This window comes from Nipponia nippon, unplaced genomic scaffold (genome assembly GCF_047370975.1).
Source record: "Nipponia nippon isolate SJK-2023a ecotype South Korea unplaced genomic scaffold, ASM4737097v1 scaffold_48, whole genome shotgun sequence".
Classification (NCBI taxonomy): domain Eukaryota; kingdom Metazoa; phylum Chordata; class Aves; order Pelecaniformes; family Threskiornithidae; genus Nipponia; species Nipponia nippon.
In genome coordinates, this window is record NW_028262367.1 from 179,246 (window position 1) to 202,751 (window position 23,506).

Consider the following 23,506-nt stretch of genomic DNA (forward strand, 5'->3'; position numbering starts at 1 on the left):
TGGGGGCTCCTGTACAGAGCTTGACTTTTAAATGATGCTTTTGTGCAACCACATCGTCTCCTCTCTTTTCAAATGTCATTTCCCTGCAGCCATTGCCGAGGGAATGGCTCCGCCGCAAAGGATCCTCTTTCCCCTGGAGAAGCTTTGCATGGCCTAGCAGCAACCAGGCAGGGTCGGAGCGGGCCTCTACAACCTGGGCAACAGGCGCTTCCTCAACACCATCCTGCAGCGTTTGACTGCGGGGAGTGGGGAAGGAGCCTGGGGCCACAGCAGGGCTGTGCCCGCCCCAGCTGTCCCCAGCAGTGGCCCCAGCTGTGTACCCGTGCCCCCCTGGGGCTGTCTCTGCGCGGGGCAGAGGCATGCGCTCTGCCCAGGGAAGGAGCCCCATGGCCGCAGTGGGCACCTGGGGCGGCCCCGTGGTCGCAGCTGCGGGAGTTGCTGGGTGGTGCCAGCCCCGTCGCCGCGTGGCCCCACACAGCCCCGTGTCACAAAGGGCGTCCCAGGGCCGGGTGGCCATAAATGGCATCCCCGCGCAGCTCCTGCCGTGCTCTCTCCCGGCGCTGGCGCCTGTGCTGGAGAGAGCAAGCGTGGGCTGAGCTCGCCAGCGGGGTCACTCAGCTCCTCGCTGTCTGCATTTCATTCTACGTCCTCCTTTTCTTCCCGGAAATTTCATCCGTTTCTTCTCTCTTCCCTTCCCGCTAATTCCAGTTGGTGGCTAAGGTATTTGTTAGTTTCCTTTTGGACAGGGGATTGCGGAGATCGAGACAGGGTGGAGGTGTGGCTTGGCCTGTACCTTCCGAGGGGCCAGCTGAGCTCTACCGTTACAGCTTGGGTCGACACAGGCTGCCAGCATAATTCCTTGTTATCTTTTATGTAACGCATCCGAAGAGGGACAAGTCTAGGGAGAGCGGTCTAGGGCTTTGCGAAACCAAACCAGGAGGATCTCCTTTAAAAGCTGACTTCCTTGCAGGCATGAGTGTCGGAATGGCTGTGCCGGGAAGGGACGTGTTTCCTCCGCAGAAGATTTGCATGGCCTGGCAGCAAAGACGCAGTGTCGGAGGCGGCCTCTTCAACCTGGGCAATACCTGCTTCCTCAACTCTGTCCTGCAGTGTTTGACGTACACCCCGCCGCTGGCCAACTACTTGCTCTCTCGTGAGCACAGCCAGTCCTGTGAGTCCTTGCTACACCTTCTTTTACATCTCTTGGGCGGCTCTGAAGGATGAAAGAACAACAGGGACTCTGGGAAGACAGCTCTTCCTTTTCCTCTAGAAGCTGCCTTCCAATATTGCCTTCAGAGCAGGCTCAGCATAGCGTAGGCAGCGCGTTAGTTTGGTTTCACGTGCTGCGCTCCTACTCCCAGGGAAGATCATTTCTTGCTTCCCGTGCTTAATGAAGTGCCTTCGGAAGGCATGCCTATTTCTTCTCTACAACTCTGTGCAGTAAACCGCCACAGGGCTGTTGAGCCACTGGCATTTGAGGAGAAGCGGATGTAGAAGGGAGAGTGGAGATTGCACCTGGAACTTAAACGTGGGGTGGTTTGGTGGTTTTTTCCTTGAAGCTTTTCCATAGCTGTGTATATTTTAGCTGACCGAGAGGCTCGCTTGCTTGCTTCCTCCCTTCCGTCCTTCTTTCCCTCCCTCTTTAGGTGCGAAGCAAGGCTTCTGCATGATGTGTACCATGGAAGTGCACATCGAGGAGGTCCTGTCTTGCTCGGGCAGTGCCATCGAGCCTACGCCTGTGATCAATGAGCTTCCACGTGAGTCATTTCAGACGGTTTCATTTGGAGGTAGTTTGGATTTCTGACAAAGCCCGCGTCCAACTGCTTTTGCCGGGTTCATGTTAAGGAGGAGAGCTTTCAGAAGGGTAAGCCTTTCCTTTTTCTCTGAGATCAATGGGAAAACCTTCTTCTTTCTCAGGAATAGGAGACCATTTCCAGCTTGGCACTCAGGAAGACGCGCATGAATTCTTCTACTACACCGTGGATGCCATGCAGAGGGCTTGCTTGAGCAGAAGCAGCGAGTAAGCAGAAGCACATGACCGTTGAAACGTTCTCTAGCCCTTTTGACTCCTTGCTTTACAACCGCCACTGAAAACCTCTGTCCGGCCCTTTCCTAACAAGGAAAACTCGTGGAAGAGCTAACTCTCTGCCTTCCACCTTCTGAGCTCTGATTACCATTTCTTTCCAGCTGGGACACAACTTCTCAAGCTAGCACGCTCATTCATCAGGTCTTTGGAGGCTTTCTAAGATCCAGAGGTACTTTTTAAAAATATTTCCGTCCTTAGAATGAGCCGTGGCTCTTCCTCTCTTTGTGGTAAACAGCTCCTAGCATGCGGCAGGAGGTCCGGTGTGTCTAAAGGCGTAGGTGTTGGTCCTTGAAATGGGCAGTTACTCTCCTTCCCTACCTGAGAAGCATTTCTCTTTGCTTCTTTTGCAGTAACGTGCTTGAGCTGCAAAGCCGTTTCCGACACCTACGAGACATTCCTTGATATTGCTTTGGATATCAAGGTGAGATGTTTTGAAATGGTGGTGCCAACTGTTTCAGGGCCCCTGCGGGGGGCCTAGTTTATCTCCAGTAAACTCTGTTGGCTTCCAGCTGTGGGCTGGTACCAGGCAAGAGCTTGGGGGTGGATGGGAAGGGAACTGGGCTTGTGTGCTCCTTCTGCGGAAGCCCTGCAAATGGTCTCTCTGGGCTGGGTGCTGGGTGTCAGCTGGGCAAAGAGTAAGGAAGGTATGGACAGCCATCGTGACACTGTCACACCACCCTGCTTGGGACTCCCTCACTACGCGTCTGATTGATGCTGGAGGGATGGGTTTGATTGCTTTTGCTATTTTGAACCACGCCTACCACAGGAACTCTGCTACCGCCCAGGGGTAGCTGTTTATTGGGATAACGCTGGTACCACGCGGGTAGCTATTTCCTGGGGTTTTTGAGTTTCCAGGAACTTAGTGCTCTCCTTTCTTCCTCATCCAGGCAACCTCATCTGTCACTGGAGCTCTGGAAGACTTTGTCAAACCTGAGCAGCTGGATGGTGGAAATGGCTATAAATGTAGCAAGTAAGATTTCGGCCAGTGCCACCTTCCTAGCAGATACTGGGTTAGGGTATTGCATGTCTGGGAGCACTAGTTGTGTTTGGACTGAATTGAGAAACCCAGTCAGGAGACAGCTTGGCTTTTTTTCTTTTTTTTTTCTTCCCCTACAACTAATCCACGCGAATCATCCAGAACTTGGAAAAGAATGCATTTGTTTCTAAGATGGGTATTTCTTTCCCCTTCTGCCTGAATACTTGGAAAGCTTGGATGAGAATTTTATTGCTGGCATTGTCTGCCCTGGAGGTGGTCAAGCTTCCTAGCTATGAAGTTGCCCACTGAACTAGCCCTATGGCCAGAAGGGAAAAGACATGTCCCATATGCAGTGGTGAGCCGAAGCAAGGCGGCAGCCCTGGACAGTGATTTGGCAACAGCAGCTTCCTCAAGAAAGCCATCAACAGTTTTGTTTCCAAGGCTTTTTGGATGCTTGCGTCTCTGTCCAGGAGACCTCAGTCCTCGGAGCAGCAGCAGCCCCCGCTGGCTCTCTCAACAGCGTCATGCCTAGTTCTTGTACTGTCAAGACTCCAGACTGCTGCTCTCCAAAGGGAGCCGCCCTAGCCCAAAGCTGCCTTCAGGGAGAGCATATGGACTTCAGGGGTCTGAAATGCAAGCGGGCATACGATAGTTGGGCAAAACAAGCCTGAACTCAACCCTACATGGATGGGGGGCGCAGCGGGGAGAAGACAGGTTGCAACAGCTGGGTCTGTGCTTGTTTTCCAGATGTGAACAGCTGGCCACTGCATCCAAGAGCCTTACAATACATCGTTCCTCCAATGTCCTGACAGTGTGCTTGAAGAGATTCGATGCTTTCTCTGGCAGAAAGATTAGCAAGGTATGGCCACAAGTGCACTGCAACTTTGTCTGCTTGGAAGGAGACCTCTCCGAAAGGAGAATCCTGTTTTGGAAGTTGCTACTGTCTACTTGCCCGATGGCTATCGAGTGAGTGCAGCTGTCTAAGAAAAAATCAATGCAATAGCTGCGCCTTGCTCTTTCCCTTGCGGTAAGAGGAAAGTCCCAATGTGAAGATAAGCACCTCCTGTGCTCCTAAAGAGCTGGTTTGGCTGCAAACAGTTTTCTGCCACTTCCATGATGAAATGGCAACCCCTGCTTTGGATGGGCCAAGAAGATCGATTTCTATACTTGTAGCCTGTGTTTGGTGACAAGGTTTTCTCAGGCTGCTTCCTAAAGACTCTCAAGTTAGTTTCTGAGTCTTCTTGGTCTCTCCTTAGGTTGTGCAGTACCCGGAATATTTGGACCTTGGCGCATACATGTCTCAAGCCCCTGGAGAACCGCTCCTCTATTCCTTGTATGCCGTCCTGGTACATGAAGGTTCCAGCTGTCAGACAGGACATTATTACTGCTTCGTAAAGGTAAAAGTCAACTTGGTGATGTGCATTGGGGTATTGTGTCCTTCAGCGGTGTCCAGTCGGTGTTTTTGTTTTAAAACCCCTGCAGTTCATCTGAAGATAGCCTTGCCTTTCTTTGCAGGCCAGCGATGGACGTTGGTACGAGATGAATGATGCCTCTGTACGTCTTTGTGACATCAAGACGGTACTCTGCCAGCGTGCCTATTTACTCTTCTATGCCAGGTACTGTCAAGTGTGAAAGGGTGCTCAGAATACACTCCCTCTCCCGTTCCTGATCTTCTTGTTGTTGTTCTCCTCCGGTGGGTTTTGCTTTCTGTCCTAGCAGAGAATGCCTCTTTGTCCAGCTGAGTTCTCTGTTCCGCAGTTTGCCAGGTCCTTTCTTCTCTCTCCTTGTCTGGCATTAAACAGCTGCGCTTGTGTAAATTGCTACCTGTCTGCTCCCTGAGACTGGCTAGCTGCGAAACGAGGCAAAATGGAGGTGCGAGAGGGTCTAAAGATGAGTCACTGCTCTGAAAGGGACAGGCATGGCTGGAAGCGCATGACCTAATTTCCAGTTTCTAGTGCTGGTTCAGTCTTCTGCGTGTCATATCAAGTGCTGCCGGAACGTGACAGGGGAGACTGAAGCCACGAGGAGGCTGCAGCAACAACCCTAGCCTAAGATCCCTGTTGTTTCTCCAGGCACCATCCTTTGACCCCTGGAGCAGGCGATGAACGCCAAGAGACAAAGAGCACTTCCGAGGCCAAGCTGGGTCAAGTGCTGAAGAGTCCCTTTCCTGGAGGCATCGGGGGACAGAGAAATCAAGAAGGTGGAGAAAATGTGCAGAGGATGCGAGGGAAGAGAAAACCATGGGAATCTGCAGGAGCTCCCCCTCAGCACTGCGGCAGGAAGAGAGCGCGCTCTGACGCTGAGGAGGGGGAGAAGCCGAACAGAAGCCAGCCAGACTGTCCGCCTCCCAGGCGGAGGCACACTTGCCGCGCGGAAACGCAGCAGCGCGCTCACCGTCAGCTGGCGCGTGGCAGGGGGAACCTGCGCGGCTCTTCCCACAGGGAGAGAAACAGCCCTGGTGATGGCAAAAGCGCAGGAGGGGAAGGTGTGCGCGGCTTGAGCGGCCCCAGAGCAGACTCGCATCCTGGGGCGGTAGGTGATCAGCAGCTGGGGAAATACTCACTTGAACAACGTGCGCTCCCGCCAGCGCCAGTTCACCCAGAGTCTGCAGGCTCCTGCCAGGCAAATGGAAAACGAACGCGCAGGAAGAGGAAACAGTCCTGTGCAGAGGCGGGTGAAAGTGTGCCCGAAAGAAGGCGGCAAAAGACAGAAGCGAGCATTCTGGTGATCCAAAATTGAAAGAGAAAGAACGCAAGAAAGTGAAGGAGAAAGAGAAATCCAGAGAGAACTCTGGAGAGGAGGACTCACAAGTAAGCCACGTTTGCAGCATCACCAGGAAATGTTGACGTGTCCGATCGAAACAATAAAATTGCCATCTTAACCAAAGCCAGTCCTAAGTGGTGCTTCTGATTTCTGTAGAGAGTTTTGATACAAAAATTCACGGATGTTTCTCCTCACCGTCCGAATCTCCCCAAGGGAGAAACGGAGTATCCAGAGAGTCCCTGAAATGAAACTCAAGAGCAACAAAGTCACTATTAAGCAGGTATCCTTTCTTGCAGCGCTGGGCAGCACTGGGGATTCTCCACCACAAGTGCTCCACCGAGGTAAGGAAGTTTTAGAGAATATATCCGATACAATCAGACATATTCATAGGATTTCTGGGAATTCATTTACATAAACATGAGATTTCCAGGAACTTATGAGCATATGTAAATATCCGATTCGCATGCGCAGTCATCTCTCGGGGTGGTCTTCAAGTGGTCTTTGGGGTCTTCCGATGAAGGCTCGTAGTCTTCTTCACTCTGCTCGCTGATCGACCCTTGCTTCTGCGCAAACTCAGTCCTAGGATCACGTAGCCGTTGTCCTTGAAGACTGTTGTTGCCATTCTTCTGTTTCTTCCTGCCTTCATGGTTCCGTGCATGCGTTCTCCCAAGGCCGAGTTGTCTGCAGCGAGATTATCCCGGAGCCCCCTTATCTTAGAACTGTTCTTCTAGCTACGCCCTAAATCACATCAAACCGTAAGGTATTCACAACATCCTTAAATGACACCAGGGTGTCTTCTGATCTAATGAAGGGACTAAGGTATTTACAACATCCTTCTTGCTCTTGTGGTTTTTAACCCTTTCAATACCTCCCGGAGTCTGAGTGCCTTTCTTACCGGGATCATAACAGACCAGCCCCTGCTGGTGAAAACCTCTCTCAGCACCCTTGGACGCAGCCCCTCCAGCCCCATGGCCTGGGAAGGGTGTAGTTTGCTCAAGTAAGCCCGGGCTGCATCCCCAGCCACCGCTGGTCTTTCCCGCCCTGAGCCCTGCCTCAAAGCACAAAGGCCTGGGAGACCTCTCTGGTGGTAACTGAGGCAAAGAGGACATAGACTACCTCAGACCTACCTACCCCTACTCTTTCTAAATTCAGCACTGGTCCCACAGTATATCTCTGTGCCTTCTTCAGCTCTTCCTGAAGTACCAGCAGCTCATCTTGGTGCCTTTGAATTCCCTTTCAAGTTTCAATTCAGTTTTGATAAGGACCGTTGCTGTGCTTGTAGGACGTCGTCCTTGAAGACAAGATGTCCCCAGGCACACTGTGAAAATGATTGGTCTGTTCCTTGACTGTATCATCAAGGGAGCGAGTGAAGACCCCAGTGGGATGTGCTTTGAGTTCACGCAATGCCTGCAGCTGTTGGGTAGAGAAGGGACAGAGCTTGCCTCTCTGATGGCACCTGATGGCCGATGCCTCTGACTGACGGCATTAGTGTGTGGCACACAGGCACCAAATCCCACTCTCTGCGAAGCCGTCTGGGGTGGCTGTAACGCACCTGCCCTGAATGGGAATTGCTTTCCTGGAGGTCCTGTGCTGTCCCTGCAAGCCCTGGCACCTCATGGAGCTCCGTGGGCCTGGATTTGAACATGAAAGTCAGCAGATTCCCTGAATGCTGTAAGGCAACGTGGGGCTGAACATGAGGCAACGGCCAATATCTCCACGTCAGTGGAGATATTTAAGTCACCAATTCTGATTATGAAGGTCCAAAGCCTCATTTAGAGTGCAAAGCCTGATTTACGGGGTCCAAACCTGTCTTTTATTAACAATAGCCATTTTTTAGGACACACACTTTCCGGGCTGGCGAGGGCTGGATCCTTGGTGCTCCGTGGCAGCTGGGCAGGTGTCTCTGCTGCCTGGAGCTATCCCTGCCGGGAACTGTTTCTCTGCCCTCCAGTTTTTCCCTGTCAGGGATCACAGACCCCATCACTCACTCCTGTCTGCTCAGCTCTGACCTGAAGAAACCTCCCTGTTTCAAGCAGTCTCTGGTGGTACTCCCCGCTTGCAGGCAGTAAGGAGCAGGTCAGAGAAACCCTGCTGAGGCCAGCAAAGGTGATGCTGGTGCTCTCTGGAGGTAGAGGAGTGGATGGAAGCAGTTGCCTTGGCTCCTACCAGACCTACTGATCTCTCAGGGTGGCAGCTCAGGACTCTCAGGCTCCCTCGCCAAACGCAGCAGCGCCTTTTCCCTTTGTCCTGAAACAGCAGGAAACTGGAAGCATGGCCTCAGGAAAGCTCTTTAGCTGTAAGGTATCCCCTGCCTTGCTCTTCCTCTGCAAAAGCCCCCTCTGAAATGCCCTGGGCAGCTCTGGCTGCACACGCTGCCTTCACCCCTTCCCCCTTGTCTAACATGAGCCCCTGGGCTGGGAGGCCTCCTGACAGACCCTGGAGGCTATGAACGCTTTCGGAGACCCTTCCCGCAACGGCAGCTGCATTGCCCTGCACCAAGAGACTTCCCGTGTCAAGGGCTGGAAAGGTTTCTTCCCTTGCAGCTCTCCTCTCTCCTCCCACTCCAGCCTGCCTTTAATCTCGCTCTGCCCTACTCCTTTGCCCAGAGCCCTGCTGCGCTTGGCAGAGGAGTTGCTCCTTGGCAGAGCTGTCTCTCTGCACTGCTGCCTGCTTCCCAGGAGCTCCCTCCACCCCAGGAGCCTGTCTCAGCCCCGGAGGAGGGCACCTGCCCAAGACGTCACTTTCTCTGCCCCCCACCCCACTCGGCGCTCCCTCCAGGTCTCCCTGGGGCTCTCCAGGAACCTGCTTGGGAAGAGACTGAAGGAATCACCGATGTTGCCTCTCTCACCTCTGCAGAGACGTTTCTTTGCAGCAGTGGCCTTTCTCCTCTCCCAGACACAGTTAGGTCTGAGAATCCCCCTGCCTTGGCCCATCATGAGGCAGGACACCTGGACACTGCCAGGGAGGCAGCTCCTTCAGCCACGCTGAGGGAAGGCAATCAGCTGAGTCAATGGAGGCATCTCATGCTGGATTTGTAGTGCTGGGGCTGGAAGGGACCTCAGCTCCCTCCCAGGCCTGCCACAAGCCCCCAGGAGTTTTCTCCTTTCTCCTTTCTCCTCACAGAATGACAGAAATGTTGAGGTTGGAAGGGACCTCTGGACTTTCCCTTCCCCTTTGTGAACCCATGTTAAATACAAGTCCCGTTGAACTCCTTTGATATCCTTCTGGGATAAGGTCACCATCCTAGTGGATGAAGGCAAGGTGGTGGGTGTAGATTTCCCGGATTTCAGTAAGGCTTTTGGTACTGTCCCTCACAGCATCCTTCTGGACAAGTTGTCCAACTGGGGGATGAGCGGGTTCACGGTGCGCTGGGTGAAGAACTGGCTGAAGGGCAGGGCTCAAAGGGTCGCAGTGAATGGGGCTGCATCTGGCTGGCCACCGGTCCCCAGCGGTCTTCCTCAGGGCTCAATCCTAGGGCCAGTTCTGTTCAATATGCTTATCGATGATCTGCGTGCAGGAGTCGAATGAACCACTAGCAAGATTGCTGATGATACCAAACTGGGAGGTGCTGTTGACTCTCCCGAGGGACAAGAGGCCTTGCAGAGGGATCTAGATAGATTGGAGCATTGGGCTATGATTAATGGGATGAAATGGAACAAGTCAAAATGCCAGATTCTGCACCCAGGATGCAGTAACAGCGGGCACAAGTATAAATTGGGAGAGGAGTGGCCCTGCAGAAAGGCATCTGGGGGTGCTGGTCGACAGCAGGCTCCACAGCAGTCAGCAGTGTGCCCTGGCAGCCGGGAGGGCAAACCGTGTTCTGGGGTGCATCAAACACAGCAAAACCAGCCGGTCAGCAGAGGGGATTATCCCGCTGCATTCAGCGTTGGTGAGGCCTCACCTGGAATACTGTGTGCGGTGCTGGGCCCCACCATTGGAGAAGGATGTTCAGGTCCTTGAATGCATCCAGAGGAGGGCACCAAAGCTGGTGAAAGGGCGGGAAGGCATGTCCTCTGAGGAGCAGCTAAGGGCTTTGGGCTTGTCTAGTTTGGAGAGAAGGCGGCTGAGGGGCGACCTCATGGCTCTCTCCAGCTGCCTGAGGAGGGGACGTGGAGAGGGAGGTGCTGATCTCTTCTCCCTGGGATCCGGTGATAGGACACGTGGGAATGGCTCAAAGCTGCACCAGAGGAGGTTTTGACTGGATATCAGGAAACATGTCTGTACTGAGAGGGTGGTCAAACCCTGCAACAGGCTTCCTAGAGAGGCGGTCGATGCCCCAAGCCTCTCAGTGTTTAAGAGGCATTTGGACAATGCCCTTAATAACTTGCTTTAACTTTTGGTCAGCCCTGAATTGGTCAGGCAGTCAGAGTAGATGATCATTGTAGGTCCCCTCGAACTAAACTATTCTGGTCTTCTCTGGTCTGGTTTATATGCTATGCTATGCTATGCTATTCTACTCATTTAATCAAAACAGGTGACAGTTGTGTGACAAGCAGTGGGCCTACAGCTCTTCCTGGCAGTGCACGTGTGGGCCGCAGCACCTCAGCTGTGGCACCAGGCTGGAGGACAGCCTTCTCACGGGGAAACCTGAGCAGCTCCTGCTGGGCTGGGCTGTGCTGCATGCACAGTGTGGTCTTCACGCCTGTGCTGTGCTGCACAGATCCCTGGGCCGCAGGACAACCTCGGCAGCTCATTGCCACCAAGGAGCCTGCAGGCAGCTCCCACTCTCCACTGGCCAGGAGGCCACCTGCCTGGCTTTGCCTGCACCTAACAGCGCAGCAACAAGTTCTCATGAGAACGTTGTTTCTGTTGGACTGTACAAAGGATAAATAACGTTGTTTCCTGGCACCTCGTGTAGCCCTGGCACCTCATGGAGCTCCGTGGGCCTGGATTTGAACATGAAAGTCAGCAGATTCCCTGAATGCTGTCAGGCAACGTGGGGCTGAACATGAGGCAACGGCCAATATCTCCACGTCAGTGGAGATCTCGTAAACACAGCAGAAGGAGGAGAGAGAGACGGAGTTCTCCCTATGGCACAGGACTCGAATCATTCAGATGAAGAACTCTATAAACTGCCCTGAGCGTCATGAGCAGGGACAGTTTTAAGGTCCAAAACTGATGGCAGAGCCCAAAGTCTCCTTTTCAGGGCCCAAAGCCTCCTTTTCTGGATCCAACCCCTCCTTTTATGGTCCAAATGCTCGCTTCAAGGCCCAAAGCCTCATTTTTAAGATTCACATTTTCACCTTAGAATCCAAAGCCTCACTTTCAGGGATCAAAGGCTCATTTTAGGCTACAAAGTCTCTTTTTTAGGCACCAAAGCTTCACATTCATGGTCCAAAGGCTCCTTTTCAGTTTGCAAATCTCTTTTTTAGATCCCAAAGCTGCACTTTCAGTATTTAAAGCCGCAATTTCAGGCTCCAAAGGCTCAGTTTTAGGATGCAGCCAGTGGTATTGAGGGCCCAAGTCACATCTTGAGTTTCCAAACCCTCATTTTTAGGGCCAACTCCCTGTTTTAGGGCTCAGAGCTTCATTTTTAGAGTACAAAGCTTTGATTCCAGGCTTGAAAGCCTCCTTTTGATGGTCCAAACCCTCATTTGCAGGGTCCTCAACCTCATTTACCATTTCCAGGCCTCACTTTTAAGATTCAAGGACTCATTTCAAGGGCCCAAAGCATCATTTTTAAGTCCCCAGTTCTGACTTTGAAGGTCCAAAGCCTCATTCCCAGACTCCCAAGCCTTCTTTATAGTGATTTCTTAAGGAGTCCAAAGGCTCATTTTTGGGCTCAAACCCTCAGTTTTAGCTTCTAAAACCTCCTTTTCTGGGACCAGAGCCTCCCTTTCAGGACCCACGGCCTCAGCTTTAGGATCCAGTCTGCAATCTGGACGGACCAAAGCCTCATTTTGACAGTCCAAATGCTCATTTGGTGGGCCCAAAGCCTCATTTGAGGGTCCAAACTCCTCATTTAGGCTACAAAGCCTCATTTGTTTCATGTCCCAAGCCTCATTTTGAGCCTCCAAAGACCCATTTGTAGGGTGCAAAGCCTTAGGTTTTGGTCCCAAAGCATCATTTTAGGGCACCAAACCTGATTTCAGGGTTCAAAACCTCCATTTCATTGCCCAAGCCCCGTTTTGAAGGCCCAAATCCTCCTTTGGAGGCTCCAAACTCTCATTTCTATGCTCCAAAGCCCCCTTTGACAGCTCAAAGCCTTCACTGGGGTGCCCAAACCCTATATTCAGGACCAAAGCTTCAGTTCTTGGGGCCAGAGAGGAACCAATGGGTTTCCTTCGTTTTCACAGTCCCAAGTGTCATTTGTAGCGTCTAGCCCATGCTTTCTAGTGCCAAAAGAGTCCTTCTGAGGGCCAAAATCCTCATTTTTTTTGTTCCAAACGTCTCTTTTATTCTGCATAGCCTTTTTGGGAGGCCCACAGTTTCATTTTCAGGGTTTAAACTCTCACTTTCAGGGCACCAAGCCTCTTTTCAGGGTCCAAAGCTACATTTAGAGTGTCCAAGGCCTCATTTTTACTTTCTCAAGGCTTAGTTTTGCTTCCAAAGCATCATTTTGGACTTCAAAGCTTCATGTTAGTGGTCCAAAGCCTCTGTTTCAGATTGCAAAGTCTCCTTTATAGACTCCAAAGCCTCCTTTTGACTTTCTAAAGCCTCAATTTCAGGCTCCAAGGTGGCATTTTGAGGATCCAGCGAGTCGTTTTGAGGGCCCAAGCCACATCTGGAGTGTCCAAACCCTCATTTTTAGAGTCCAAACCCCTCTTTTAGGGCTCACAGCCTCATTTTTAGGGCCCAAAGCTTCCTTTTTAGAGTACAATCCTTTGATTCTAAGATTGAAAGCCTCCTCTTCAAGGCCCAAAGCCTCATTTTCAGGTTCCACACCCTCATTTGCAATATTTCCAAGCCTCGCTCTTAAGGTTCAAGGATGCATTTAAAGGGCGCAGAGCGTCATTTTTAAGACCCCAGTTCTGCTTTTGAAGGTCCAAAGCCTCATTTTTAGAGTCCCAAGCCTCATTTATAGGGTCCAAACCTGTCTTTTACTAACAATAGCCTTTTTTCAGGACACACACTGTACGGGCTGGCGAGGGCTGGATCCTTGGTGCTCCGTGGCAGGTGGGCTGGATCTCCAGGCACAGGCGGTGGCTGCTGGCATCGGGTCTGACTCTCAGGGGTTCTGGGGCATGCGGGACAGCTGTCTGGGCGTGTGGGGTGGCTGCTGGTGTCAGGCCGGGCTCACGAAGCTGCAGAGAGGCGCCTGTGAAGAGAGGAGGCTGCTGAGGCCCCGCCGCAGCTGCGGTGCCACGTGGGTGCCAGGGTGCGGGGCAGCGCTGGGCACCCTGTGGGGTTTGGGCACCTGGCTGCACGTGGGAGCTGTGGGCACGGAGAGCTTTGTGCAGAAAACGGGGCGCCCCGCACCCCTCGGCTGGGGCTCTGCTCGCCTGCCCATGGCTCGTCTCCTCTCGGCCCTGACCATCCTGACCTGCCTGCTCTGCATGTGCCGGGAAGGAGACCTGACCCCGGCAGGCCGAGGGGACCAAAGCCGGGCACGGCACTGCAGGGCCAGGAGAGCCTCCTGGTCGCCTTTCTCAGCGTGCCTGGCAGGGACCAGCGCTCGCCTCCATGCCCATCCCTGACCAGGCAAGGGGACAGCCTCGGCTCGCTGTTCGCTGAGGTGCTCTCCATCCTCTCTTCACAAGACCTATCCAAAGGGATACGTACCCCTGCACAGACAAAAGCCCTGCCTGTGCTGAGAACGCACACGCTGGCAGCGTTGGGCTGCAGGTGGGACAGACTGACTCTTTCTCCAACGCAAGGCACAGAGCTGGGAAGGTTCGTCACCACGGTCTGCGTTGCTGGGACACCTTGGCTGCGGTGAACATCTGGGATTTACGGCATCACCTAACAGAGTGATTTCTGCTGCGGGGTTCACTGGTAGGGAGATGTGACTATTGCAGTTCTCACTTTCTATGCCAATGTCATCCCTTGTTGTTTTTACTTTCTGACCTTCCTCTGCCTACGTCTCTCGCTGGGTCTGCTCTTGTCGAGGCAGGGTCACTTGTAACCCACACTTGGCACAGTAAGAAGGGGTTTCAGAAAAGAATGCCCATGAATTGAGAGGCCAGTTAAAGCATCTTACAGCAGAAACCTCAGCCGAGTCTAGCCAATAAGGAACTCGGCACTCCAGAATACTCTCAATGCTTCGTGACCAATAGCAGCCATCTCCTACAGAAGTTTGGCAAAAAAACCTCCCAACAACTCACCGTTTTCTCTTCCTCCACAGACAGATCACACCACACAATGCCATCCCAAACAGCACTGAGCCCAAGACTGCCACGGCGCCTTCTATGCAGTATTTCTGGAAATCATTGGGATCCACAGCATTTGAGCTTCTCCTGCCATCCACACCTGGAGGAACAATTCTGCACGTTAGGGTGTCCTGCGCACGACTGGCACTCTCACAGGAGGTCTGACATTGCCAGGAAATGGTCTCTCTCACTTTGTTAGCATCTCCGAAGGAGTGAACATCCTGGGCCTGCAATGTTTCAGTAGAAACAAAGGAAACTCCCAAAGCCATTGCAAACCAATGCACTCTGGAGCCTCTCTTTCTCCATCCCTGCATCAGGGAGTGCCACCCCCAGCTCTCCCTCCCCAGCCCAGCACCCACACCCCAAGGGGACGGAGTCAGGCCCTCTCACGAGACACCTCAACATTGCTCTCCCCCTTTGCCTTTTCTCCACCGTGGGCACCACTTGCAGGCAGAGGTGCCCTCTAAGCCTGTGCCTCATCTGCCAGTGAATCCCTTTGCCCCTCAGCTCACAGCAGGGATCCCCCTCTCTTGGGCCTAGGGCCTCTAGGGACGCACGGCAAGCTCTGCGATGCGGGTACTGAGGGAGGTCCATTCAATCAAGAGTCACATTTCCCATCGTCTACTGAACGTGGTTCAGATGGCCTCCTTCCCAAAATGGCAGGGTTCTGAAATTCCTGGGAAAGGGGTGCGGTGGGAGGCGAGCACTTCACCACATCCACAGAGGGTTACCGGTGTCTCTCTGGCACACTGCTGGCAAGAACCTCCACACCCCCGAGACGACAGTCATCCTCAGAGAGCCGCTCCTGGCTCCCTTCAGAACACTTGCTCTGTACTCATAGTTCGGCTGCTGACACCATGTGTAGTAGCCGGCAGCAGGGGAAGAGCCTGCAGACACCCAGGGATTTTGAGATCTGACACTGGATGACCCAGGGGCAGCAATTACCTGGCACGCCGGTTGGTTGAATTGCCCCTGTTTTTCCATCAGAGACTGGCAATGAGGGACTGCCTCCTTCCTCAAGCGCCTCCTTCTCCACGGTCTCACGGTCCATCTCTTTAGAAAGAAAGGGGGTCAGTTTAAGTAGAAGTAACCGTTCCTCCTCAGGAACACGGTATCTTCAGGAGGCAAAATACATTAATAACACTCAGAAACAAAGCCTGGGCGTTTGGGGGTGCACCTCATCACTGGTCCAAACAATGTGTCATTCACAGAAAAAATTTAAGCCCTGGACACTTTCCAGTTTACCAGTAGATGGGAAAACCTGACCTGCTGAGAGACTGGGAGATTGCACGTCATCTTCCTGTTCGCATTCCACTCAGTTCATTTTGGGCAAACTGCAAGGTGACGGTAAAATACTTCCTTCAGAGAGGACAGGAGGACGCTGCAGCCAACTCAGCTGGGGAAAGAGCCCTTCGGAGCAGCACGTCCCATCATGCCAGCCCCATCACACACTAAGGGTAACAGCCCCACGCAGTGGAATGAACCCCAAGCTCTTGCAACCATGTTCTGGGCACTTTCACAAGTGGCAGTGAAGAGCCCACAGCCCCCCAAAACAAGAGGAAAGCCACAACCAAGGTATCTAAAACACAACTACACACAGAGAGCTAAAATTCACAGCCTTTCATTTCAGCTGCCTTCAAGGTAGCTGTCCGGCCTCAAGCTGGGTGTCCAGCTTTCACCTGTCCCTGACCACGAGCTGTCACACACAGTCCTCAAACATCAAGGACAACAACGGGGCTGGACCAGGCGGTGAAGTCGGGGCTGCTCCGACCCTGGCCACGGCATGCCTGCAGCCCCGGCAAAGTCTGCCGGTCTCAGCGACCCCAAGCTGCCTGCGCATCCTCTCTGCCGCCCAAGGGCTCTCTCCCCTCCGGCCACTGGCAGCAAGGTGTGAGCACCACCAGTTCCTGCCAGCTGGATACCAGCGTCTGCCCAGAACAGCTCTGGCCAGCAATGGGATAACTGGGGCAGCAGCTGTGCCTGGCACTCAGCTGCAACCACAACTGGCAGCAGAGACTCTGCACCATCTCTGCAGCTCACCAGCACCTGCGAGGTGTGCAATCGAGTGTCAGTGCAGCGAGGCTCTCATCGAGCCCTTTCTGCTTGTGCTGCCTATGGCTTGTCCATACAGGTGTCTACAACCTCAGCTTCCCAAGCCTCCTGCTTAAGAGTGATATACACCCACCATGTGCCGCTTTCTCCAGTTGTCCCAGGATTTCCTTTAGGACTTCTGATGACTGCTGGGAAGATTGCCCTAGGCTGGCTTTATACTTTGCTCTTTGAGGACCTTAACAGAAAGGATCCAGTTAGATTTCTCACTACTAAAATACTGAAAACGAGAGCTTAGCCTGTGAAGTCAGCCAAGACTGACTACTCACCCCTGGGATGCCAGCTGAGCTCCAGCACAGGATTCAGCCGAGGAGCTGGAGCCACATCTGCAACCAAACACCCATGACACATTTCCATCATACACTGTGATACACACCACCATAACTGAATAGCAGAACATACACGGGGATCACGGAATGTCACGGCACACACAATGCAGGTCTATATTCTCACACCCGCACACATTTGGGCTTTGAGCTGGCAGCTCTCAAAGGCAGTAAAAAGCCATGACGTACCCATGCGATCTCCCTGCGCCTCAGCCCAGGCACCCAGCCGGGAAGCTGGATATCCATCGCCCCCCGCCACCTCTGGAAACAAACAGAAGAGAGCAGCTCCCGTGAAATATTTCAGTAGACTTCCTCAGAGCTGAATGGCAGGGAATGCAGTTCAAACGCGGGATTGCTCCATGGCACTCCGCTCTCCCTTCCACTCAGGAGCATCGTGCAGACAGTTCCTGGGTGCCTGGACCATGCTGATCCAAAACAACCCATGCACGGAGCTGTCGGGAGAAAGGACTCCCTGGAGCTCCCACCAGCTCTAAACTCAACCCCAACAAGCCCGCTGGCTTTGCAGCAGGCACCTGAAGCAGCACAGGCTCGCAGAGTCTGGCAAAGACAGCTTCCCAAGGCAGAGTGCCCCAGGGGACATCACTCAGCCTGACCCATTCCCTCTCTGCTCTTCTGCATGTCAGAGCACATGCCAAGAAATTATTAAGTACAATTTCATAGGAACAGAATATGAAACCCTAAATGCTCGTGCATTCACGTGACATACCTGTGGGATCGCCCTGAGGTTCCCGGACAAGATCAGGCTGAGAAGTCTGGTGGCCGTCGCCTGGCACAGCTGTAATCAAGCACGTTTCCATTAGATGTTGTGAGCTACTTCTTTCCCAGTGACCTGCAGTGACCCCTGCAAAAGCCCCCTGCAGCGGCTGCAGCCCCTGTGCCTCCCTGCAGGGCGTCTGCCTCCCGCTTGCCCGAGGAGCTGGCCACAGCCCACCCGTCTCAGCCCAGCCCTGCTGCTCTCCCGGCCCTGCCCCACTACATCCCTGGCCCTGCTGCCACCCCGAGGTGCGGTGGGCTCCGCTCCATGCTGCCCAGGGCTGGGTGCCATCCCTTGCCCGTCTGCCTACCTAATCCCCGCGCTCGCCACGGAGCAGACTGTGCCTCCCAGGCTTGCAGGGCCACCAGGAGAAGGAGAAGAAGGAGGTGGGTGGGGGCCACAGCCCCCCACGCCTGCACCATGTTGCTGCTGCTGCTGCTGGCACTGCCAGAGTGGTGCCCGCGGCACAGCAGAGCACATCACGGAGAGGCACAGCGGGGGTCTGTGACCTCACAGCCCGGCCTCCCCATCGCAGCCACGCCCCCGGCGTTTCACCCCTCCCCCTGGAACGCCCCGCCCCCACATCTCCCCTCCGGAGGGCGGGGCTCCCGCAGGGGAGGGAGAAGGAGACTGCCCAGCTGGAACTGAATCTGGCTGCTGCCCTCAAAGACAATAAAAGATGTTTTGAGAAATGCATTACCCACAAAAGGAGTCTAGGGAGAATCTCCATCCTTTACTGGAGGCAGGGGGAAACAGGGCCAAAGGCCAAGGAAAAGGCTGAGGTACTTAATGCCGCCTTTCCCTCAGTCCGAGGCTCCTCAGTCCGAGGAGCTGATTGTTTTGTACTGCACTGACACAGGGCAAAAAAGAAAGGCTGTTTGTCTTGTCTGAACGAACGGCTGGAGAACTGTTACTCACTTGGGCCAGCTGTGAGCTTGGTGTTTGCCCTGGCACATCCAGAGATGGGATACACTGGAGGCACACACTGCCCGTTCCTGGTCACGGAGGGCTCCAGACAGCAATGAGGACCTGGAGAGCAGCTGTCTCCCACGGCGGGTTTTGCCCCTTTCCATGTGTAAGCCGGGGCTTTGGTTTTGGTGGGAGTGAAATGAATGAACCTAGGAAGAAAGGCATATGAAAGGTCACCGGCAGGCAACTGCCCATTTAAAGCTCCTGTGTACCTGGAGCAGTTGGAATTGCCAGCCTCATCAAATTGCCTTTAAATTATTCCCTGTAAATGACCTTAACAGGAACCGGGGCCTTCTGCCAGCACGGTTCCAGCGAATATTGGCCGGGGCAGGGAGGGGGAAGGGAGGATGGGGTGGGAGAATAACCCTTCCTGAAAACAACACTAACCACCATACAGACCCTTGGTCCTGAGATGCAGTGCTGGGCCGAGGGGCAGCCCAGGCGGGAGAGCGACCCTGCGCTCAGCAGGACCAGGCCGCTCTCTCCTCTGCCGCCATCAGCAGCGCTGGCAGGATGAGCCCTCCCCTGCCCGGCCTCTGCCTCGGCTGCAGCCGGCAGCCAGGGAGGCTGGGAAAAGGGAAAGGGGTTTGTGCTGCTCTCACCAGGGCTGTCCTCAGCCAGGGCTGCACTGGTGGGAACTGGTTTCGGCTGCTGAGCGGCGCCCCCCCGCCTGCCCCCGGCCCCGCTCTGCCCCCATTCTCCTCAGGCCGCTCGGCCTCTGGCCCCTGCGGCCCCGCCCCAGGCTGCCTGGCCCTGACAGGCCAACTCCGGCTCTGCTGATTGGCTCAGCTGTGGCCAATGGCGCGGCTCTGGCTGGGTGGGCGGGAGCAGCCCGGGCCTCTCCTCCCAGAGCCGCCTGCGCCCCCTCAGGGGCGAGCGGGGCCTGAGCGGGGCCAGGCTGATGCAGTTTGGTGCCAAGGGAAAAGGCAGCAGGAGAGCAGCACCAAACCCCAACCCAAAGAGCTTCCCCCAGCCCCGCCCTTCCCAGGCTCAGCCTCACTCCTCCTTCCCGACTCCTCGGCCCCCTCTCCCCTCCCAGCGGTGCAGGGGGACGGGGAATGGGGCTGCGGGCAGCCCACAGCGCCTCGGCTCTGCCGCCCCTTCCTCCTCACGCCATTCCCCTGCTCCTGCCTGGGCCCCACGGGCCGCAGCTCCGGCCAGAGAACCTGCTGCTGCCTGGGCTCCTCTCCAGGGGCCGCAGGGCCTGCCAGGAGCCTGCTCCGCCCTGGGCTCCTCTCCAGGGCTGCAGCTTGCTGGTGGAGCTGTCGATGGCCGCCTGAGGGTGACAGCGTTGGTGGCTGGGTCCTCTTCCAGGCGTCCATTTCACAGCCGCTTGTCCTTGACCATGTCCAGAGGGCCATGGAACATCGCCAGGGATGGAGACTCCACAGTCTCCCTGGGCAGCCTGTGCCGCTGCTCGTCACCCGCACAGCACCCTTTGCACGTCCCCTTTCTGGTCTGGGCATGAGGTCCCTGTCAGCCCGTCTCTGCAGCGTGCCCAGGTCCCTCGGGACGGCAGCACGACCCCCTGGCCTAAGTGCCACTGCTGCCAGTCTGGTGTCATCAGTCAGCTTGCCGAGGGTGCACTCTGCCCCATCCTCCAGAACATTAATTAAGGAAGATGATAAACAGGATCAGACCCAGTCTTGACCCCTGCGAGACACCCCTGGTTACTGGCCTCGCACTAGGCTTGGTGCCACTGAGCAGCACCCTCAGGGCCCGGCCGTTCAGCCCGTTTCAGTCCCACTCGCTGTTGTCTCAGCCAGCCCATTTCTGTTGGAGTGACTTGATCTCCATATTTAAAAAGAAGAGATTGCAAGATGGGCCCAGGCAAGCACACAGCTTTCAAAATCCCAAGACATAAACCTCCCACATTGGGCATTTCCTCCAATTGCCCCAAAACCTACAGAGAAGAAAACACCCCAGGAATTACATATGCAAGGCCAAGGAGTGTTTTTAATTCTGGCTTTGGCTTTTCTGAGTGTGGGTACCAAGTGACTGTTGTTTTTGCAAGGCGATCCCAAGAGCTGACCAGGGCTTAAAGCTCTTCCTCGAGGGACCTGTGGGCAGGCGGGCTAGCCGGCAGAGGTGTCCGAGTCTCTGGAAGGTCTCTCTGAGCTCTTGCTGGCCAGAGGCAGCACTGGGAGGGGGGACAGGGTGGGCTGCTGGTGCCTTTTGTGCAGCTTGGTCCCTGCTGGGGGCAGTTTTGGTGCTTCCTCGTTTTCTCCTCTTCCTTTTTCTTCTCCTGCTCCTCTTCTCTGGCACAGCAGAAGAAAGATGCTGTGCTCCTTCTTCAGCCAGGGTCACAATCTGTCCCCGTCACTGCCGCAGCGCCCCGAGTCTTTGTCTGGCGTGTATCGCTGGGGCGCTGAAACCCTCCTCCTCCTCTTCCCCGCTGAGGCATCATAATCTGTGGTGTCCAGAAACTGGCTGCAGACATCATAGCCCCGCTGCGGGGATCTGCTCCGCTCTCTCTGCCTCAGCAGGGTTTGCTCCCGAGCAGCCCTGCATGCGGGAGCCCACTTGGAGCTGGCGTTGGAGGGCCCTGGAGCTGTCTCATCCCTTGGGTCTCGGTCACATCGGGGAGGACTTGTTCTCCACCTCCTCCTCCCCCTTTCTGAGCTGTGGTAGTCCGTGATCTCCACAAACTGGCTGTGGAGATCATAGCCCTGCTGCAGGGATCTGCTCTGCTCTCTCTGCACTGGCAGGGTTTGCTCCCGTGCAGCACTGGGTGCAGGAGCCGACTGGGAGCTGCTGTTGGAGGGCCGTGCAGCTGTGTCGTCCCTGGGAGTGCAGTCACACCTTGGAGGACCAGTTCTCCTCCTCCTCCTCCTCCCTGCTGAGTGGTCATAGTCGGTGGTGTCCACGCACCAGCTGCGGAGATCTTGTCCCCACTGCGGGGATCTGCTCCGGGCCCTCTCCTTGGCACCACTCTTCTGGCAGTGGGAAGAAGGGCTGAATCCATGCTCCTCTTTGTTGCTCTCTTCTCGCACGGTGTGCAGCACACGCTCACATGGTTGAGAGCAGAGCGGGCACGCAGCTTTCCTTCTGGACACCAGCCTTATGCAGCCACAGAAGAAGCGATGCAAGCAGGAGCCAATGTAGGAGGCAATGTTGAGCCTGCCTGGCCAGATGAAGCCCGTCCAGCCTGCAGATGCCTCCCGTGCACCTGCCCAGGTGAGCTGGCTCTTGCTGGCTGTTGCAGAGGAGCTGCTGTCCTCTGCAGAGTCCTCCATGCCCAGCGCCACGTCCTGCAAAGAGAGCTGTGAAAAGGTCCTGCCCTTTCGTCCTGAAAGGAGCAGAAGAGTGAGGCAAGCCCAGAAGCTGTGGGAGGGGACAGCTAAGGGCCTCCCAAAGGCTCTCCTGGAGGGCTGCAAAGGCAGAAGGGCCAAAGGCAGACAAGTGGGATGCTTTGAGAGGGAGCAGTGTTGGGGCTGTGAAGAAAGCTGCAGTGTGGGAGGGAAAAGAGAGCAATGCCAAGATCCCAGAAAGAAATCCACTGTCCACCTGCTGCCCTGACCCACCTCCCCAGAGTTACCTTAGTCCGACGAGGCAGACCCTGTGGTCCCACAGAGCACGCCTGTTTGCTGTCAGCCCCCCACTGACTGAGGAAGGGACGGGCATATGATGGTGCTGGTGAGGAAGAAGCCCTTTCTCCAGTTTTCAAATCAGTGCACCTGGAGAAACAAAGAGTGATCTCCATTTAGGTCTGTTCTTGCAGCCTCCTCTGGGGTTCAGTCATTTTCTTGGAGCGGTTTCCACAACAGAGAGAAGATATAAGCGAGATTACAAATGAGAAATTCGATTGGGGTCTTCCCACCAGGTCTACACCTGTCAGAGCAAGTCCTCGTCTTTATCCCCCCTACGGCCTCCATTTCATAGAATCACAGAACGGTTGGGGTTGGAAGGGACCTTAAAGATGATCTAGTTGCAAGTCCACTGCCATGGGCAGGCAAAGAGTCCCTCCCCATCTTTCCTGGAGGCCCCCTTTAAGTACTCTTCTCTACATTAGCCAGCTTCAGAGAGCAGTTTACAGCAGGGCAGGAGCCGAAAGCCCGGCAAGGAAAGGTAAGGACGGAGGTGAGGTAGTTCAGACTTGACAGCACTGAATGATGCAGGTAGGAACTGTCTCCTAGGACCGAAAGAGAAACACTCAGGAGGATGAGAAGAAAAAGAGCAAAGCCAGGAGAAGGAAACGTATTCGGAACACATTTTAATACTGGTTATTACCTGACATAAAACAGTAGATAGGCTTGCTGCCTGAGAACTGTGTTGATGTCAGAACCCTCCACAGATGCATCGTTCATCTTGTACCACAGTCCATCGCTGGCCTGCAAAGAAAGGCATCGATAGCTGGAGAGGAACTGCCTGGTTTCTCAGTGATAACACAGGCAGAAAACTACCGAACCAAGAGCACACCAAAACAACTCCAACGCAGCCGGTAAGGAGACCTTCTCCCCCAGAACCTTGGCTGCCAGTAACACTGCTGTGAAAGTTTGCCTTCCCCAGCACACATTTTTCCCCTGCTAGGAAGGAAGTTGCTCTTGACCTTGGTGTAGCAGAAATAGTGTCCTGCATGACAGCTGCCACCGCTATGTACCAGGACAGCATATAAGGCGTAGAGGAGCGGTTCTCCTGCTGTCCGAGATGTGTATGGCCAAAGATCCAAGTACTCGGGATACTCCACCACCTACAGAGAGACCAAGAGGGCTCAGAAATGATCCTGAGCTAGTACATGGACTAGCCTTCAACATGTCATGGTTTGGGTGGCAGGAAACTGTTCTTGGCCAAAGCAGCTCTGACAGAGCAGAGCCCATCCAATTGCGTACACACCTTGCTGATCTTCCTGCCGGTGAGATGTTCAAACCTTTTCAGACACATGGTGAGAACCTTGGGCACATGATGGATTGTAAACCTCTTGGAGGCAGCAACCATCTTGTCACACCTTGAAACCAAGCACAGAGCCAGATGCTGAAGGGCACCCTTTTTCCCCGCCAGAAGGCAAGACAAGCTTTCCTGTCTCACACATCCTGACGCTGTTTTAAGGCTATTCAGAACCATAAGTGCCAGATTAAACAACAGCTGCTGCCCATTACTGTGCATTAAACCTCCATGAAAAGAGGACTTCTGCACGATGACATGCAGCACCTTCAGGAAGGATCTAGCATTAATATGGCGTTAGTAATCATCTTA

General features: G+C 54.4%; 1 protein-coding gene across 1 annotated transcript; it reads left to right on the forward strand.

Moving 5' to 3' along the window:
• The first annotated feature begins 1,029 nt into the window (after window positions 1–1,029).
• LOC148052420 (ubiquitin carboxyl-terminal hydrolase 42-like) lies at window positions 1,030–3,060 on the forward strand. Its single transcript, XM_087730143.1, has 6 exons — window positions 1,030–1,171; window positions 1,647–1,757; window positions 1,918–2,020; window positions 2,188–2,255; window positions 2,437–2,507; window positions 2,974–3,060. The coding sequence occupies exons 1-6, from the start codon at window positions 1,030–1,032 to the stop codon at window positions 3,058–3,060; spliced, it is 582 nt and encodes a 193-aa protein (XP_087586269.1).
• The last annotated feature ends 20,446 nt before the right edge of the window (window positions 3,061–23,506 follow it).